Source organism: Odontesthes bonariensis, chromosome 16 (genome assembly GCF_027942865.1).
Source record: "Odontesthes bonariensis isolate fOdoBon6 chromosome 16, fOdoBon6.hap1, whole genome shotgun sequence".
In the NCBI taxonomy this organism is placed as follows: domain Eukaryota; kingdom Metazoa; phylum Chordata; class Actinopteri; order Atheriniformes; family Atherinopsidae; genus Odontesthes; species Odontesthes bonariensis.
In genome coordinates this window covers 4910725-4930378 of record NC_134521.1, presented here as the reverse complement: position 1 = coordinate 4930378, position 19654 = coordinate 4910725, and the positions used below count along the sequence as shown (strand labels likewise).

Below are 19654 nucleotides of genomic sequence, written 5' to 3'. Positions count from 1 at the left end.
CAATGAAATAAACAACATTTTGCAAAGAAAACACTGAGTTTCACTTCTGTTTAAAATAAGCTGCTGTGCTATAAACTAGAACCAATATGCACGAAGACATGTAAGTTACAGATGAAAATTAACTTTATTCCAGATAGTTTCATCATGACAGTACTGTGCATTATCTGTGTTTTGTTCTTACTTTTTCTTCTCATATTAAGCCTTTCACTTTGGTGTGTGGACATCTATAACTAAAACAAATTGCTCATTAACAAAAGACTTCATGCAAAAATTTGTAAAGTACTAATGCACGTCTTGCTCAATTCATTGCAATACACAAGTTTCAGATAAATAAAATTACAAATATGTGCAATATTCATTACTTTATACAAATTTTCTTCCAACCAAACCTTTTGCACTTTACAATACATTGACCTGAAATGTGATTCTCGTGTAAAAGAGTTAAAAAAGCAGAAAAAAGTTTGTTTTGTAATTTACAAATGTATTATTTACAAAAAAGGAATGTGTTTAAGCCATTAACTCTGTTTTTTTTATGTGAGTTTATGAAGCATTAAACAGAGGAACATAAAACCAGGTGAAACAGACCCGCTGCTGAAGGAGGGGTTAATAAACCAGATCAATCCTGTTCATTGATCTTTAGCCAGGCCATAAGCCATTAGTTAAGGCTAAGCTAATAGGCTTCTAGCTCGAGCTAAAGATTTTGACTTATTGAGGTAAAAATGACTTAAAACACATTCAACCAAAGAGGAGCATTTGATTTTTGTACAGAAATGTTGCAGTCACATTCTTTCATTAGTGACTTGAGGCAGTGTTTTACTGAGACCCAACTCCACACTGTGCAGCTCAGAGTTGCCAGGTCAGCTCCTCTCAGAGACAGCAGTTAGTGCTCAGTCACGGTTGCCAAGTTGGCCGTCAGCTCCATTTGTGACTTAGAGCTGGAGACTGACCAGATGTCACTCATCTCTGTGGGATTAGAGCCGGAGGGTGGATTAATGCGGATAAAATAGGAAAATCTAAAACGAACTGTATTTTAAAATGTTTTGTAATTACTAGCACTTACCCTGTAGTTCCATACCCCCTCTACAGCACTTTCTCTTCTGTTCTTCCCTCTATGCCTGCCCTCTATTTCTACACTGTCACTTCTATGTAGCTTATTGTTAGCTTTGATGTTAGCTGTATTGTTATATCCTCATTTGTAAGTCGCTTTGGATAAAAGCGTTTGCCAAATGCATAAACATAAACATAAACGTTCACGATTAAATTTAAAAATGGTAAAATAAATCAAACTCTTTCCCCAAAGCCTAAATTTATGTCATGAAATGTTTTTATTGTCCACAACCAACAGCCCAAACCTCCAATTGCATTCATAGCCTCATTAACCCCTTTCTTCCTTTTTAAAACACAATTCAGTGCAGAGCTACATTTCATCACTTTGCCTATTTACCTGTTTTGAATATGCTGTAGGAGCCATTATCCAGTGGAATTTTGTTGTCTGAGCAGAAAGCCAGTCTTCGCTCTCTCCACCTGAAAAGCAAACAACAGGGTTTTTTTTTTCTACTGAAGCTTAAGTCCAGCCAGAGTGAAACAGAGACATAAGGACACAGCTATGAATTGTTGATTTAGAATTACAGTGTGAGATTCACCAGTGAAAGCCAAAGATGACAAAGATCAGCATGAAAGACAGAATGTCTGTGAGAATCCACATCAGTTTGTACTCATCTGGACTCTGAGGGACAGAGAGAAAAGTGTGTGAGCAGAGGGCTAAACATCTCAAATATGCGACCTTACATCTACTGTAGAAAAGTCATAAAACCCCAGTTTTGTTTTTTTACACATGGTTGTAAACTGGTTTGGGACCTGGTTGCAAAACAATGGAGAGCACCACAAGACCTGCCTAATAGATATCAATAAAAATTCAACTAAGAGTTACACGTTTTACCTCAGGAGAGAATATAAAGTAAGCAGACTGAGTGCCTCTGCCTGAATTACACTGCGACAAACATGTCGCTGCCTCACAATAAAAGTTTCAGACCCTTTAAAGGGATAGTTCGCCTCTTTTGACATCTGTATGACATCCCATATTAGCAACATCATTTATGAACATTGACTACCCCCCTGCTGCGTCCTGTAAGCCGAGTTCCAACTGAGCTTTGGCGTTGACGAAAGTAGTCTGGTTAGTTGGCTGGGGCTAAAAAAATAAAGTGTCTTGCTTCTCAAAACAATATGCGTTCAAAAGAGTAATACATTTGCATCACAAAATCGTTCTCCAGGAAAAAGTCAGACCTCACATCGCTTGACGTCCAGCCACCTAGCGACAGCTGCACCTCTTACGGTGTTTACTGCTCGGTCTGCTCTTCAGTCTGCACAGTTTACATTGGACGCATTGATATCAAGGGAGGCAAAAATAGCGCCAAGCGCATACAGATGTATGTCATACAGATGTATGTCATACAGATGTCAAAAGAGGCGAACTATCCCTTTAAGTGTTTCTCTTCAGTAGAAAAGCACCATTTCCCTTCAGATGAGAGGCTTTAAAGGTTGGAGCTGCAGAAGAGAAGCACAGTGGCGTTTGTGGCCAGACTAACCATGAGGAGAAGAGGGAAGCTCAGGGTGCTGAGCAGCTGTGGGGCGTCAGTGGTGACCGAGTGGACTCCAGTGCACCAAGCTAGACAGTAGAGCCACGGCTGGCTGATCACATACAGGTTGGTGGTGATGTTGACGGCAGCGTACTCTCTGCACACGTGAGGACAAAGTCATGCCATGTTACAAAAAAGCCACAGGAACTTATATAACTCATTAAGTCTTTGTACAAAGTCTGTACAGGTGTATACCTGATGAGCTCGGCGGACATGGAGCTGTAGTGAAGGTTGAGTTTGACGATGTGGTTACTCTGCAGCTCCTCTAGAGGAAGGCGGCTGCCGGAAGTCTGCTGGAGCTCAGGATCCATTTCCTGGACCAGAGCTCGCAGATCTGACGGCAGCCACAGCACCTGAACACACACAGTGGTGGTGGTCCACCATATTATTCCCCATTACTCACAATAAGTGTCCTCTTTTATTCATTGGGTGCCTACTATCCAACAATGCAACTTTAAACAACAAGATTTCCTAATAATACAATGAATTGCATTTAAAAGCTCAATCATCCAGCTGTTATATCTTATATATATCTTATTGATATCTTATTTCTGAACACATTTTCCAGTCCTCGTCTCTTGATTTGTTTTTTTATTGCTGTTTTTTGTCACCTAGCACTAAGATGTTATTATCTGTTAGATTTTTGATAATTCTGTCCTGCTATACAGACCCTGGCAAATAAATATGGAATCACCACTGCTGGAAGATGCTCATTCAGGCTTCTTAATTTAAAGGGAAAAAATAAATAAATGTATTTATTGAATAGAGGAAAAAATTGATTGAAGCGTGAACTAAAACAAAAACCAGTTTATACATTGTTGCTCCTCCTCTGGTTTTTATGACAGCTTGAATTCTTTGAGGACTTCACGAATGATAAATAACGTTCTTCATCAATCAGCTTCAAACTTTCTTAAAACCATTTCCATTTCCATTTCTCTTAGAACCATTTCCACCATAGATTTTAAATCCCACTGAGATCCATACTGTTTATTGGCCGTGTCAATGAGTTTATGTGTTGTTGTTTTTTTTTAAACATTTTATCTGTAGCATTATCTCTCTGAAAAATCACCTCAGCATCACTTGTCCTCCTTTCAAATGATGAGAAATGTTTCCAAATTATCAAAGTCCAACTGTGTGTTTACTGTAGAGGTAACGACCGCCTCTTTTCATCAATGATTGTGGAAATATACTCGTTTCCTTCTTTTTTCTTCAAGCAATTATCTTCATATGTTTCTTTGGACCTGCACCAAATATAGGTTCCAGCATCATCTCCTTGTTCAGTGCAGATTGGTGATTCATCTTTGGTTTATGGTTGGCTTTTCTGGATGGAAATCCCATTTCCCTCAGCTGATTTCTTACAGTTTAGTCAGACAATGACTCCTGTTTCTGCCCATTTGATTTTGATTTCCTTTGTTGTACATTTTGTATTTTCAGTCGTTTCGCCTTGTTTTCTGTCCTGATGCCTTGACTTCTCCCTTTTACAACATTCCCGTTTTGTTTGCATTTGTTCCAAATTTTAGACACAGCTGACTGGGAACAATCAACATCTTATGCCACACTCCGTTTTAATCCCTTCCATTGCTTGAACTTTGCATATTTAAACTTATGTATGGGGTTCGTTTTAGAATTGCTGAACACAAGGTGAGACCATCGTTCTTTTCCTGTGATTTATTTTTTGTTCAAATTAAAAACAACTCTTTTTCTTTGCCAATGGTTGTACTACTATCTTCTTGTGCTGTAAAAGTAAAAATGATCTTGTGGACTCAATATTCAACCAGTTGCTAAATGGAAGAGAGTCTTGGAAAACTTTGGAAAAGCTTTCGGAGCAGCTGGACGTGTTGCTGAATCCACCTCTGGATTTTTCAAAGTTGTTTATTTTTACAGAAATGTGTGTGTGGAGCTTGTTATGTGTGTTGGTAACATGTGAGAGCCACTACTGGAGCTATTCTGAAGAAAAAGCTACACCAACCCATATATCCCGCTTAACATTTGGAGGCTGAACCTGGACACCTGCCTGACCTGTGACGAGTGAATGGACGACTCGTTGAGGATGACCTCCAGCGTGCGTTGGAGCCAGCTGTCTCGGTATGGATGGCCTCTGGGTGGACGGTAGAGATCAAATATGACCAGTTTGTTTGTCTGAGCTGCGAGCTGGAGGAAGGCCTGCAGGCTGCAGACAGACTGGTTTCCTGCCCGCTGCTGCTCCTCTGCTCCCAGAGAGCCAGCTGTGCCAAACGGATCGTGCTGGAGGGGACGACCATCAATGACAAAAGAAAACTGTGACATAACAAGCTGACCAACATGTTCTTCATCTGCCACCTGACATGGTGACGGACAACATTCTGCTAAAGTATAATCTCAAAAATATTCAATCCAGAGGCCATATACTGGAAACTTACAAGTACAAGACCAGATCTGCTGTAAAGAATCATATTCATAAAATATCTTAAAGTCATAATATGTAGACTATTGGTGTTTTAAGCTGGTGTTTCTACCAGAGGGTAACAGCCCAAAATGTCCAAGAGACAACAAGAGTAAAAATAAAACAAGCAAGAATATTGACTGAAGGCTGCGTCTTTGCAGAAAAATACACAAAAACATGTTGAGTGGGTCTTTATAAATGATTGATCATTACTTTCCATTTCTGGTGTTATAACGTTGTTAGCTACAATGTTAAGGCATTCAGCAATTTGAAAAATGCAACAGTGTCAGACATCTTTCTATAACAAAGTAGTTAATAATTCCAATTCATTAATTTCTCAATAGATGGAATTCTAGGATTAGGCCAACTGTCCTGGCCACCCAGTCAAATCTGCATCACAAATAGCAATTGGGTCAGCACTCCTAGATGGCACTAGATGAAAACTTCAGTGTCCAGGTGGATGAAATCCCTGTTGATGGCCAGAACAATGTGTCTGAGTTTAAAAACGTCCAATTCTTATCACTCTGCTGTCCCCTACTGTGATAGGAAGGGTCTGCCCTTTTCAAATCAAGGCACTTTTACAGTGATCAGAGGGTTTTAATTCCAGATACAGCTGAACACATGCCTGTCTTGACCCAGAGCACAGTTTGTTTCTGACCACGAATGAGGATTTCACTCTCCCAGATACTGATATTCCCACCCTGTGTGAGGAAAAAGGCTTCGACCCCCTTTTGACCCAGTGTTGCTCTGAGAGGTATACCTCTAGGCTACAACATTGTTGGAAATGTTAAAGGAACACTGTGTAATATATATTAAGTCATTTATTAGCTCAAATCAACATATTCATTCATAAATTAGTCCTCATTGGTGTAAAATTGCAACAATCTCACTTATCCTCCTGAGTGAAGAATAACTTGTCTGTATCTACATAGAGCGGGTAAGCTCTATGGAGGCTGCCATGTCCTTCCGGTCTATGGAAAACAACGAAGTGCCGAGAGGGACATAAAGCACTTGATTGAGTGTTTGTTTGGAGCTTATTTTCAGGCAGATTAGAAAATAAATACATTTCCATAATACATATTAATTTACATATTCATCTAGAACAAAGGTAACAGAAATCAATACTCGCTGGAAAGGGAGTGAGATGAAGTAAAAATACCCCCATTCAAAAATTACAATTTATATGGATGCGTCTTACATACATTGGCATAGTTTTTAACTTTCAACCTAATTTTAACATATTATAACATATCTTCTCATCTCTTATTTGATGTTAATCACAATTTATATGATGATAACATAATAGCCCGTGAATATACATTACAAAATTTCTTCAGCTTTGTAATTACTTCCACTTTATATCTGGCCTTGGACTGATGAATAGAAATACACTGCTTAAGTTGTTCCTTCAACCCATTCCAGAGCCGAACCCCAATCACAGACGCACAGAAGCGCGTTTTTCCCAACGCCAGGCCTGCAAGCGGAAATTACGTCACGTTTGCATGCAGGTATAAACAGAGCCAGTCTACGCCATTAGACATTCTCTGGTATAAACCAGCCTGAACGGCCTGGACTTTAGTTCGCAATGGAAGACCATAGTTATGCCACGCCACAGGAGAAGGGATCCTCGTCGCCAAAAAAGCAAAAAAAGAGAATCTTGACACATACCGCCTGCCGTAGTTCAACAAGTTGCAAAATAAAATTGCATCACTAGATGGGGGAAGAAATTACACAGTGTCCCTTTAAGGCTGAGTTAAGTGCTCTCTAAATATTGTGAATGTCGTCCCCAATGATCTGAGTCACTCACAGAAAGGAACCAGGCCCCTGCGTTCAGGCTCTCCAGTTCGGTCCAGCTGAACATGGCGGCCGGGGTGTCTATCCGGTGGGGGAAAACCTCGTGGATGTTGGTGGTGCGCTGCAGGGTGTGGTCATGCATCAGGAAGGGCACACCATCAAAACTACAACCCGCAGGACAGCAGTATAAACCTCAGTGGATGCTGAAGGAAACTGCATGTTTTTAACTATGACGACAGCGTTACTTTCTCCAACTGAAAGTAGTTGTAAAAAGTATCTCAGAGCTGTGTGTGTATCATAAGATTACTGGATGTGTTTACTTTGTTCTATGTGTATTCTTGAGCTGCATTGAGTTGTGCTTTCAGGGCCACTGCACCACAACTATATGCACCGTTCTGCACACAGTCTGACCTTATGGTGACATCTGTCTCCAGACCATCGCTTCCAGCTTCCACCGCTTTCTCAAAGGACATCAGTGTGTTTTCTGGAGCGAGCTGCAGCACAACAACAGAGAATCCAGCCTTCCACTCACATCACACGTTCTGAATACACATGCTGCCCCAGTGTGAATACTTCCAGCTGAAGCACAAGCGTTTTCCCTGAGCTGTAAACAGTACTGACAGGAAGGATGTGAGCAGTACAACAGTAGCAACACACACACCGAGTGTACAGGCCCACACAGCAATAAAGAACATCTTAAATCAAATGGCCTGGCAAAAAAAATTGGCCTCATATCTGGACTTAAAAATCTTAAAAAGAACAGAAAACTTTGTAATGGCAGAATAATCTCAGAAACAGTCACTGTCCAGTTTGAAGCAGCAACAGTTAGACGTTTAACAGGTTGGTAGAGCAAAAGAAAAAGTACTTTTTTCTTCATTTTGCAAGGAGAGATGTGCAATCTTCTTTGGTTTCAGTACTGTATTGTACTGTATGTGCTAATGTTCTGTCAACTGTAAGGAATAAAAAATGTATTACTTTACTTTTAAATAGATCCCTCTGCTATGAGAAGCTGATTTCACCATTTCTGAATTTCTTTTTAACTGGATTAATAAAAGATTTATCAAGAAATTAAAAAACAGATTGACTCTAGAAGCTGAAAACACTTAATCATTTTCATCAGAAATCAAAGTCAAACTGACATTTTCCACAGGAGTTCAGTTTCAGATCCTGTTCAGGGGACTGCAGTCAGACAATCTTACTTAATCCATCATTAATATCATTATAACATTGTTAATATTATCCTGAGCTGGGCAACTTTCTTTTAATTGGCTCTGTATGAATGGGACTTATTTGGAATTTAATAAATGTGATTTGATTGTATTATGTTGGTACTACAATGAATTGAATTGTAACTGGCCTGAATTGGACTTTATCTTTGATTGCCTTGAGATGATATTTGTTGTGATTTGGTGCTATATACGTAAATAAAACTGAATTGAATATAATTGAATTAAACCCTTCTTAGATGGTAACAGCAGAATTACAGACATGCTTGTTGTTTTCACTGTGTGGTGGCACAGTGTGCGTTCCTGCTCACCATAGGGGCTCCTCTGTGACCGATGAGAGCCGGTGCGGGGCCCAGGGTCCCCTCCTCTTTGATGCACGGAGAATACAAACCGAGGGGCACCAAATAGAGGACAAACAGGGCTGTCAGGTACACCCCCATGATCAGGCCCTTCCTCACTGAAACACAAACACATGCACACAAAGACAAAAAGGACAAAAAGAAATGTAGCTGTGAAGGTTGCTGTGCAGCTCTGCTCGTTTACATTCCAGATTAAGCATCCGATGTTTTGGTTTTTTTTAAATTTCAATGTGTTGATACTGTCTGATGATCAATATTACCACATTTTATGATAAATGACCATCTGCAGCAGGCTAGCTAAAAATACTGACCAGGAACGGGGGAAGCAGCTCACCTGGCTCTGTGCAAAAGTGTGCCCACATGTACACCTAATCATGGGTGTCGCACCCGTGGGGGATGGGGGTGTTTCGACACTCCCACTTTTACAGCAAGATGATTTCACCTTTTTGAATTTTCAATGACCAAATAAAGTTTTAACAAATCGTAAAATGTGTTTTAAAGACTCTGTACCCTCTTGAGAATAATTCCATCCAGACTTGAGCAGTCTAACCATTGTAGTTTCCATACAGGACCTAGTTTAGGGTGATCAAAATGCAAAAAAAATGCAGTAAAATGGCCCTGTTCTGCATTTTCACAAATAAGAAAAAGATTTCACAAATCCCAAATAAGGTTTTAATGAATCTATAGCCTCTTTAGAATAATTCCATCCAAATTTGAGCAGTCTAACTATTGTAGTTTCCATACAGGACCTAGTTTAGGGTGATCAAAATGCAAAAAAATGCAGTGAAATGACCATCCATTTAATTCACGAATCGGATGCCAACTTCAGCGTCGTGTCTCTGGGCTTGATGTGGCGCTCATGTGCCCCCCCTGGAACACGCCCCCACATTTAAAACTGCTCCACCCCTGCACCTAATCACTATGTTTTGACTTATTCCTCTAATCTGCTCATGATACGAAGCATTATAAAAATGAACCGTGCACCTCACCCCAGCTGTTCATACGAAAGATGTGCAGAGCTACCGGCCAGGCCAGCGACGTTATCAGTAAGACTCCTCCTACGTGCAAGTGAGGTGCTGTTACCTGGTCAGGAACACAAAACATCAGGTCAAATCTGCCATCAGAACCACAAAGAATGATGAAGGAGGGGAACGAGGGCTCACCTGGAAGGAAAGCAGCAGCGTTGTCCATTCTTTGCTCCACAGGTCAGACAAGACGGCAGTGGCCACGACAGAAAACATCAAGCTCACCAGGATCCCAATCTGACAACAAGGAATGTTTCCTTGTTGTCATGAAACCTATACTGCTGGACTAAGTACATCATGGACTACTATCATGAGTACTATCAACTACTTTCACTGTATGGTTTCCGAGTAATCCATAAACAAAGTCCCTTAAACTGAACAAGAATGGACATATTTTGTCTAACTTTGAAGTGGTATAAAACCTGTTTCTTCCATAAGTAGTTCATGAAACCTATACTGACAGACTAATTACATCATGGACTACTACCATGGGTATTATCAACTACTTTCACTGTATACTTTCAGAGTAATCCATAGACAAACTGGAATGTAACCTGCAGTTACCGTCCAGCCCCGTTAGTGCCAAGTGAGACAAATGCTGAAAACATATCAGTTTCACACATGCTACCTGTTTCCATGCACAACGGAAAATTTTTACAATGTCTGCTTTTATGCCAACCTCACTTTTAACAATAATGATCTATTACCGACAAAATGTGGTAACTTGGTGTCTAATGTAGTCTCTGAACATTAATTCAGTAGATACACCGATACAGAATTTGATGCTGTGAGAGAGTTACCTTGTGACTCCAGTGTAATTGAAGCTTCTGGCCTTCTGACAACAAACACACAGCAAGCAGCTGCACAGACAAACAGAAATTCAGCGAGGTAAGACAATGCAAAAGTGTCAAATCACACAAGCAGAATCCAGAGCACAGTGTGAAGAGACACTGCAGCCTCTGAAGACTTCTGTGAAGAGCACCATGAACACTGCTTATTCAGATCTGCTAGTGTGTTCAGAGGAATCCTTTAAGTTTAAAAAAAAAACAGCACATCTGGCAGAATGCCAAGTTGTATCCCATTGTATAGTTTTTATCCAAAAGGAGAAGAATATTGCTGCTATTGAGACCAAGTTGAATGAAGCTACTCGACCAGAGGACAACATTTTTGAAACACAAATGTGTGTCGTTTTTAAAATCAGTTTACAGATGAGATGCTGAATTTTGGTTAGTACTGGTTGAACCGTCACAAAAACAGGCAGCACAACTAAAACAACATCTTTGAACAATGACAGCTCAATCAGAACTTCCTCGAATACTGATCACTGCCTGCCTGGAAATGTTGTAAGAGATTGTAATGTTTTATGTCTTTAGGGTTTGCTCCTGACCACATGAGTTATCTTTTCACCTCCTGTGAGCCTGATCACTGTTTGAAACCCGTATAAAGGCCCCACTAAGGACCCTTTTAAGGATCTTCTTTTAAATCTCTTCTTAAAACTCTTCATCAAATGGCTTCTTCTCAAATGTCAGTATTTGTTGTAACTATTCAAACAATTTTGACTTGTTTTTATTAATAATAATAATAATAATAATAATAATAATGATAACTTGGACTTATATAGCGCCTTTCAAGGTACCCATGGTCGCTTTAACAAAAGAAAAGAAGGGGGGAAGGGTAGGGCCGGAGGGGTGGGTTTAAGAAGAGTAGGACATGGAGAAGAGATGTGTTTTTAGATTCTTTTTGAACTGTAGTAGAGAGGGGGCAGAACTTTTAGGCAAAGTTTTGATTCTCATAACATACATATTAACCCCTTAACGCCTATTGTCCCATATATGCTACAAACCGTTTGACTCAATCAACCAGCTGAGATAGCATCTTTATTCCCCCAATGCCGGTTAGTCCATATTCACTACGGACCTAGGAACCTTTATATAAATAAATATGTAAAAAAAAAAAAAAAAAAGGGTGAATAAAAAAAACATTGTTTTTTCACTGTTATATTACTGTGTTGTTGTTATCTTATTATTGACCATTATATGACCGTGTTGCAAATAAGCAACATACCAAATTACATATCAAACATACCAAATTGACTCCAAATTGACCAGGATACCTGTTGTCGCAAATAAGCAACATACCAAAATTTCTATTTATTTTTTGTGCAAAAGTGAAATTAATAATATCAGCATTATTTACCATCTACTTGAAGGCTAAAACACACACAAAACATTTTTTTATATACAGCTATATAAATTCAGGCGTTAAGTTTTATATAATGAATTTATGTTTTATATTGTACAGCACTTTCTAACATTGCTTTTCTAATGGTGCTTTAAATAAGATATGCATCATTGTTGTGATCAGTGACACCGTTAAAAATTTCAGACCACCAAAGCTTTTTTTTGCACCAAAGCTGGATGATACTGTGGATGTTCTGTTTGCAATCTGATTAAATATTACGTAAAATTCATTCAATGTGGCTTTCCAAGCACAAATTAGCTCTGTCTGAAGATGTGATAAAAACCAGTTAATCAGAAAATCTGTTAAACCGCCTGTGTTGTGTTTGTGCCTCACCATGAGCACAGTGACATAGCTGAAGAAGGCTGCAGCGATGACCAGCAGCACCACAGACCAGGGAAACCAGAAGCCCAAGTTCCCAAAGATAAACCTTCACAGGTGGAGACAGACAGACGGCACAGAAAACACCAGGATGAAGCTATGAGGTATATTGATGGAATTTAAAAGCGCACCCCTCAACTCTAGTGTTTGAGTTCTAGAATAATACTGCATTAGTGGCCGCCTGTTGCAGTAGCTCTGGTCACAATGTGTCTGTGTATCTTCAAGATTTTCAAATCAGCTATTTACTGTGAAAGTACAGATTATTTATTTATTTGTTTTATAATTTTTCTCCACTGCTGACATGATACTGCAGCTGTGATGAGTTACCAGAGCCGTTTGCATGTCGAAGCTGCTGATTGAGCTTTCCAAAACCCAAGTAATGCCCCAGAATAAGACCTGAAATCAAGAGTTAAAGACGGGATTCATCTAGGATGCAGAGCAGGAACAAAACTGATGGTGTAATCAAGGACATGCTACTGTGAAGTGAAAGAGCATCTCAGCACCCTGACTATTGTTCTGTTGTTTTTGTCCATGTTGCCTACAGAGAGAGTTGAGTTTACCTGTACAGACTGCATGTGGCATCAGCTCAGCTGTTGCCAAGCTACAAACACAACATCCAACTCACTTATGGTGATCTCTTGAGGTTTCAACTACATTTCTCTTTCTGCTACACTACAAACTTTAGAGCAGTTTGTCAAATAATTTTTTTTTTCATTTTATTGCCTTATTTAGTTATTATTCCTCAATAATTTAATGCTGCAACAATACAATTCCTCTGAGGTTTAGTAAACCATTAGTCAATTCAACAAATCTAAAAAGTGATCTTGAAAATAAAGCAGTATTTACTTATCAGAGCATTATGTTCTCAATACGAAACAGTTAAAAATGGTTAGAACCCAAAATGACCAAAATCCAATAAGCCAGAAGATTTAACTCTCTCAAGTAAGCAATGGATGACGACAGAATATTCAACAACACACAGGAAGTGGTGCAGGAAGTGAACCGGGAAGGTCCAAAGTTAGGTGCGACATCAGCCGGATGCAGCTAAATGTGCCAGTTCTCAGCCCAAACCACCAAAACAAACAAGAAGTGGAGCCAAATTGCCAAAGTGGTGATGACAGAACCTGAAGAGTGACTCTCACAGTTGACCCGATTTGGCTGAGAACACGATTCAATTAAAATTCAATTTCAATTCAATCCAGATTTAGTCTGAAATCCAAAATGTGCAAACAGGTACAGAGAAAATGTGTTGTTTTTTTTTTTAAAGACTTTAAAATGTTAACTGCTTCAGTATTTACTTTCTTCTGCTTGTAACGGCTCAAAGAACAAGAGAAGTATTCTGGCCCATATATTCTTTACAAAGCCAGCACAGAGAGGGTGGGGACATCAACAGACACCCTGCAGATCTCCAGCAAGTTAATGTGTACTCAGCTTATGTGTGTGAGAAGCTATTAAACAAAGAACTGTGTTCACTCAACCCACCAGTCAAAGTCATTGTAGTCGTTCTCTGCTTGTCCCCAGAAGTAGAGAAACACCAGCGCCAGGCAGAAAGCCGCCACGAGCAGAGCAAAGGAGGCTCCCTCCAACTGTCAGCAGCAAGACACCAAACTTTGAAACAAACATTTTTCTTCACACAAAGAGTGAATTATTCTCCCATTTATTGCCCTGCTTGTCTGGAGGTGGCTCTTTGGGACGCCTTGATCGTTGACCTTTATGGAGAACAGAAAAGCTTGTTTATGATTTGGCTTTCTGTGTGTCATAACAGCTCCATGATCAAATGATATGAGCCTCTAATGTGACTGAATGTGTTCCATCATGCTTGAAAACTCATCTTTACTCTGGAAGCTTCAGAAACTAACAGTAAAAGAAAAAAAAAACTCAACCTTAGTAGATGTGGAAAACAAAGTGAATACAAGAAACTGAGATGAATGATTTTCTTATTTCTGGCATTATGGATTTCTGTGAAATATTTAAAACCTGCTTCACTGATTATTCTTTCAAAAAGATTCTCTAGCTGCTTTGTGGTTGGCCTTTAGATGATAAGTGATGTTGTTGATAATATGATGATTCATTGATTTACATTAGTGACACAAAACAACACAGGTTTTGCTTTCTTTTGTTTAAAGGCGGAATAAAACTGACATCGGCTTGCTGTGACTTTTAAAAAGCATCAGCTTTAATTAATCAGTTTTGCTTTTTACCATTTCTCAGCCTCTCTGACTTGTGGCCCAACGAAAATTGAAAAATGCCTACAATTAACTCCCCCACAGCTGTAATGAGAAAGGAACCTTTTACTTTTACTGGAGACACAGCAGCTAAATTTGAGCATAAAATATGAGCATATACTCATATACTCAAAATATTACCGAAAGTGGTTAAAGTACTTTACACACAAAAACTATTCATCACTAACTATTGCTACTTATGCCTGAAATATTAACAGCCCAGTTTGAATACTGCCTCAAAATGATTTCATTTTAAAATGAAGACTTTAAATCGAATATCATTGACTAGTTCTGAAAATATGAAGCATTTAAAATTCTGATAAATAAAATGTTTACCCTGTTACATCATTCAAATGCATCAATAATGATGGAATAACACTCCGGCCTCATTGTGGATTTTCAATATATTTTCCTAATATTACTTCACTCAGAGTTCTGCACTGCACTGTTACTTATGCTTAAGTAACATCGAGATATATATGAAACAAACTGCAAATGTTTTCATATACTGAATCATATCTAATCAGGTTTCATGTTCCAGTCTCTATAGACTTCTATTTTGATAAAACTGGTCTGAACCAGTACGCAGAACATCCCGCAGAAGAGGAAAACGGATGAAGGCAGAGGAGCCTAAAAGGGAAGATCGGTTGACGTAATGCACAATATTTATATGATGGAAAGGTTGACATTTTCCATCAGATTAGAATCTGGCAAAGTTAAGAATTACTGGAAAAATTGGTTAGACTTTGTTTCACCATTGAGGTCAGATTTTGTTGAATAACATATCTACAGATTGTATATAGTTAATTTGCAGGTAAATTTAAAATGAGAAGATAGGAGAATCAGGAGACAGGTTGGAAGAACGAACAGTAAATGGCAGGTATTGAAAGTGTTAGGGTAGGTTGAAGTACATAAAGGAAAGAAAGGTTATAATGCTTCAATACAGGTACAGAATGTGGGCACAATGGTTTGTTGAATACGGGAAGGATATTGTGAAAAATGTGGAATTGTGGTTGTTCACCTGTATGGAAAACAAAAACTCAATAAAAATTTGCAAATTTTAAAAAAAAAAAGAAGAGGAAAACATAAGTACGAAAATATTCTTTAAACCAGACACTATAGGCTTCATTCACTTATTTAACTGGAAACACACTGCGCCACATCACAGGTGTGGCTGGGGCGTTGGCAGCTGTCTGACCTTGTTGCAGCAGCAGTCTCCTGGCTGAGCGGCGCTCCTCTTGTGGCGTCTCCACCGACAGCCGTACAGACCGACCAGACACAGCACAAAAGGCCGGTGCTCATAACGCCGCAGCAGTTTAGCACGAAGACCTCGCAGCCACTGAGACAATGTGGACGCCATGCTTCATATCCTGCTCACACACACCTGGAACACAGAAAGAAGCATCACCACAGTGCTCCTGTGCACATATTTAAGATCGACTGAGCTGGACTAACTCTTATTCACGGTCATCATTACAGGCTGCGTGATGGAAATTTCAAAGATTTATAAATACAAATAAACATAAATAATCCTGGCCCCTCAAATCACGTCACAACAATCAGGCCATGAGCTCCTCAAAGCAGCTGCACTCTGAAATAAGGAGGCAGCAAAGCACCTTCAGGTCGCTGCTTCTTCAAGATGTAATATTAATAATATAATATATAATAATTAAGAAGTGACAGCAACGTTAAAAGTCTGAAAGACCAAGAAAACCTGCAAAGGAAACCTCAAAAAACCTAAAAGTGCAAATAAAAACTTCTGTTTCACTAAACTTCTGTTATGATCAGACTCTGTAGTGTGATGCACAGATATGACCTTCCAGAAGAGTCGTCAGAGGAAAAGTTTTCCTGCGTTCCCACCACAGAATTCCTGTGGGTTGATTAAGTTCAGATTTATTTTTTTAAAGTTGGCTACAATAAGCAAAAAATATCCTGACAACCTAGTTAAAGTGATGGTTTGGAGTAGATTCAACCTGGGGTCATTTGAACCGTGACATCCAGCCAAGTAGCCCACCCGCAGTTTTTCCGATATTGGCTGAACATCAGCTGAGTTACAGAGTTATCCCGAATAGCTTAGTACAAGCGCTAATGGAACCTGGCAGTATCTCCAAAATTACCACACTAAAATCACATGCCATGACACCAAACTTCTACAGTAGTACAAATATGGTCTGTACTCACCAAACGATGCATTTGGAAGTTTGAAAATAGTCCAGGAGTTTATTATTATCAACACAAGCCTGATAGCTTCTCTGCAGCTAAAGCTGCGTCGACGTCACTTCCTTGATCTGGGAGCTTCAAAGTAAGATGAGGGTTGATCTACTACTGTAGACAACAAAGTATATGCTATATTCTACATGAATTTTTATGTTGTAGAGTTGTGAATTTATTTTATCAATGGAGAAATTGAGCAGCCTTGCTTTGTTGTCATTTAATGACCCTAGGGTGAATCGACTCCGAACCATCCCTTTAAGCTTGTATCAGAGAACCATCAGGGAAGTCTTTCTTAGGAAACCATTTGGAAAAAGTTGGGCACTTTGATAAACGGATGTTTCCTCCAATCATCTGCTAAATATTTTTTTCAAAGTCATGAGCAAATTTCAAATAATCAGATAAACCAAAGCAAAGCCACGGGGAACGTTAGTGAATCTGAGCCACTACTGATGACTGAATCCACAAATAAAATCCACCCACAGCTATAGTTATAAATTAGTCCGAACTCTTTGGTTTTGGCAACAAACGGAGAGCTTAGAGCCCGATTTGTGGGGTCAGAGAAAGTGCAGAATAATGAAAAGAACATCTTCTTAACAGTGATGTAATAGATGATTTATCCTGGTTTGGAATGTTTTGTGGGCAATGGCATAGGAACGTTTCACTGATAATTCAATTAAATGATAGCACTTTTTGGAAAAAAAAAAAGAAGATGGCTTCTACAATAGGATAATGATCCTAAACACACCTAAAATTACACAATAAAAGCCCTCAAGAAGCCAACCAGAGGTTTCACAATGGCCCTGACGGTCTCACAATCTAAAACTCCAAGAAGAAATTTTAGAGAAACAATATATGCAAGAATCTCACAGAACATGAAGCCAGGAAGAGGGAAAATCCCCTCAAAGTGAAGACTTTTAGCTAATAGAAAATGCATTTACAACCTGTAATACTTTCCAGAATAGGGTTTTTTTTTTTTTTTTAATTTTCCTTTTGTTTTTTTTTCCATCAAAATAAGCCCAAACAAAACAAATGATAAATGGACTGTACTTACAAAGTCTAGCTGACCACTCAAAGACCATTTTTACATTCACTCACACTCATACAGCAGCATGTCTAAATCTATAAAGGCTACACAGGGCTTTCTTCTACACATTCACACACTGATGGACGCATCAGCAGGCATCCTGGGGTTCAGTTCACCGATAGAATATAACACCCAGACTGAAATATATTCTTTTTCTGATTTCTGACCTGTAATTATTATCTCATGATAGCACCTTTTGGTGAATGATAAACTCTCCTGTCACAAGGCAGTAATAAAAGAAAAAGAGGACCAACTGTGCAACAGGAGCAGTGTGACACAGAAAATAAATGCTGGCAGAAACTCACAGATTCCAATTTACAGATTCCAATCCAGTAATCCATCACATGTTCTCTTACTTAACGGTATGAACCAAACATCAGCTCCCTGTTAACACATAATCGTGAAACTTCAGACATCTAATTGGAATTTCGCGTCGTTAAAATTCTTCATAGCGGTCTGGACCATGGACCGTAATCATAATAAAGGCAGTTTTAAGACTTTAGGTGAAACAGAAAATTAAGTCAAATTGACTGTGATCAAATCAAACGGACATATTTGACATATTTTTTTTTTACTGTGCAACCTGATCCTATTCTCCATGACACCAAAGAACAGGACCTGTGGAGACCTGGAGGACCGAGCGTGAAGCTGATCATCACCAAAGCGCATCGATGCGAAGCCGCTTTTATTCCAAAGTGTTTGTGTCGGATGTAACGCTGCTGCTCTTACCTCCAGACTCCCGGGGAAGCGGCTGAGGAGAAGCCGCAGTGCGAAGCTCTTCCTCGGTTATCGCTCGGAGCACGCAGGCTGATGTGTTGCGTCAAGTCAGCTGAAGTTACTGCGCGCTCCCAGGGACCGGAAGTTTGTTTTTTTCTTTCTTTTCTTTGTTTTTCTTAAGCCAAAGCCTTGCATCTTTAAACACTGTCTCCTGTTCTGCAAAAATTGCACATGGCTATTGTCAGTATTTGCGAGAATACCTTCAGTCAATAACAAATATAAATTGAACCGAATTAAATGAAAATCACTTAAAGGGACAGAGACATTTTTTTAAAGTTATCAGAATCAGAAAAAACTTTATTTATCCCCGAAGGGCAATTAGAAGGGCGAAGAGCGGTACATTAAAAGAAGAGCAAGAAAATGGAATCACAAAGAAAAAGAAAATAAAAACACAAAGAGTGTATAATAAGGAAGTAATGCATGCACAATTATTCATATTAACATCAATACAGACAACTGCATGAATTATTATATAATGCTACTAAGATATTTGACAAGTTAATGACCACTACTATTCTGCTGCCACTGCTCCGGTTCTCATGACCACATGCAAAGCTGTATTAATGTTGCAGTAGAATGCTTGTTGTGCACTTTGTTTCTTTAATCAGATTTTTGTTTGGGTTCAACAGTCTAGTAAGCAAAATGTCAGCAAAAGGATCATTGTTTGCGTATGCTATGAACGCAATTCAGTGTTGGTGTGTTTTATTGAAATCCAGCTTGTGTGAAATAAATATGAAGTCATTTCAAGTCCTGACTTTGATGTTTCAGCTCTCCTAAAAGGTTTCATTTATGACTTTCTCTGTCTTCCACAGCAGCATTTTAAGGAAACCTTTGACAAGCAAGCAAGAATAATCTGTGTATAGAGTCTTACATGATCATCAGCACCCGAACTGAACACTGTCTGCAGACCCAACTGGTGCTCGCTCTTATTGCAAATTAATTGGTTGTGTAAAATCTGTAGTTTCCTTTCATCAAAACGTTTGGATCAGTTGAAACACTTTAGATTACAACATGGACATTTTTGTAGGACATATTCAATATCCTGTCTCCATTCTGATTGCCCTTGTACAGTCAGAACAGCCATACCCTTTCTGTGTGGCTTTAGCAGTGGATTGGCCCTTAAGCTCACACTATAAGAGAGATCAATTTATAAAAAAAAAAACTATCTCATTTACTGAAGAATCAGAATCAGAAATAACTTTCTTTATCCCCGAAGATTAGAAGGGCGAAGAGCGGTCCATTAAAAGAAGAACAGGAAAATGGAATCATAAAG

General features: G+C 39.1%; 1 protein-coding gene across 1 annotated transcript; it reads right to left on the bottom strand.

The window, feature by feature from the left end:
* Positions 1-66: 66 nt before the first annotated feature.
* Positions 67-18412, bottom strand: LOC142402016 (glycerophosphodiester phosphodiesterase domain-containing protein 5-like). The gene is made up of 16 exons (XM_075487459.1): positions 18334-18412; positions 15505-15690; positions 13564-13667; positions 12037-12130; positions 10263-10322; positions 9601-9699; positions 9427-9520; positions 8390-8535; positions 7264-7346; positions 6866-7016; positions 4656-4880; positions 2832-2989; positions 2586-2733; positions 1644-1726; positions 1445-1524; positions 67-963 (listed from the first exon to the last, which is right to left on the bottom strand). The coding sequence occupies exons 2-16, from the start codon at positions 15664-15666 to the stop codon at positions 881-883; spliced, it is 1770 nt and encodes a 589-aa protein (XP_075343574.1). The 5' UTR covers positions 15667-15690; positions 18334-18412; the 3' UTR covers positions 67-880.
* Between the last annotated feature and the right edge of the window lie 1242 nt (positions 18413-19654).

Bases quoted from the DNA above. Each gene is read 5' to 3' on its own strand.
- LOC142402016 (XM_075487459.1), bottom strand. From the start codon at position 15,666: ATGGCGTCCACATTGTCTCAGTGGCTGCGAGGTCTTCGTGCTAAACTG. The intron at 13,668-15,504 runs GTCAGACAGCTG...TGCTGCTGACAG, and splicing joins GAGACTGCTGCTGCAACAAG to TTGGAGGGAGCCTCCTTTGC. The intron at 12,131-13,563 runs GTGGGTTGAGTG...CCACCTGTGAAG, and splicing joins GACTACAATGACTTTGACTG to GTTTATCTTTGGGAACTTGG.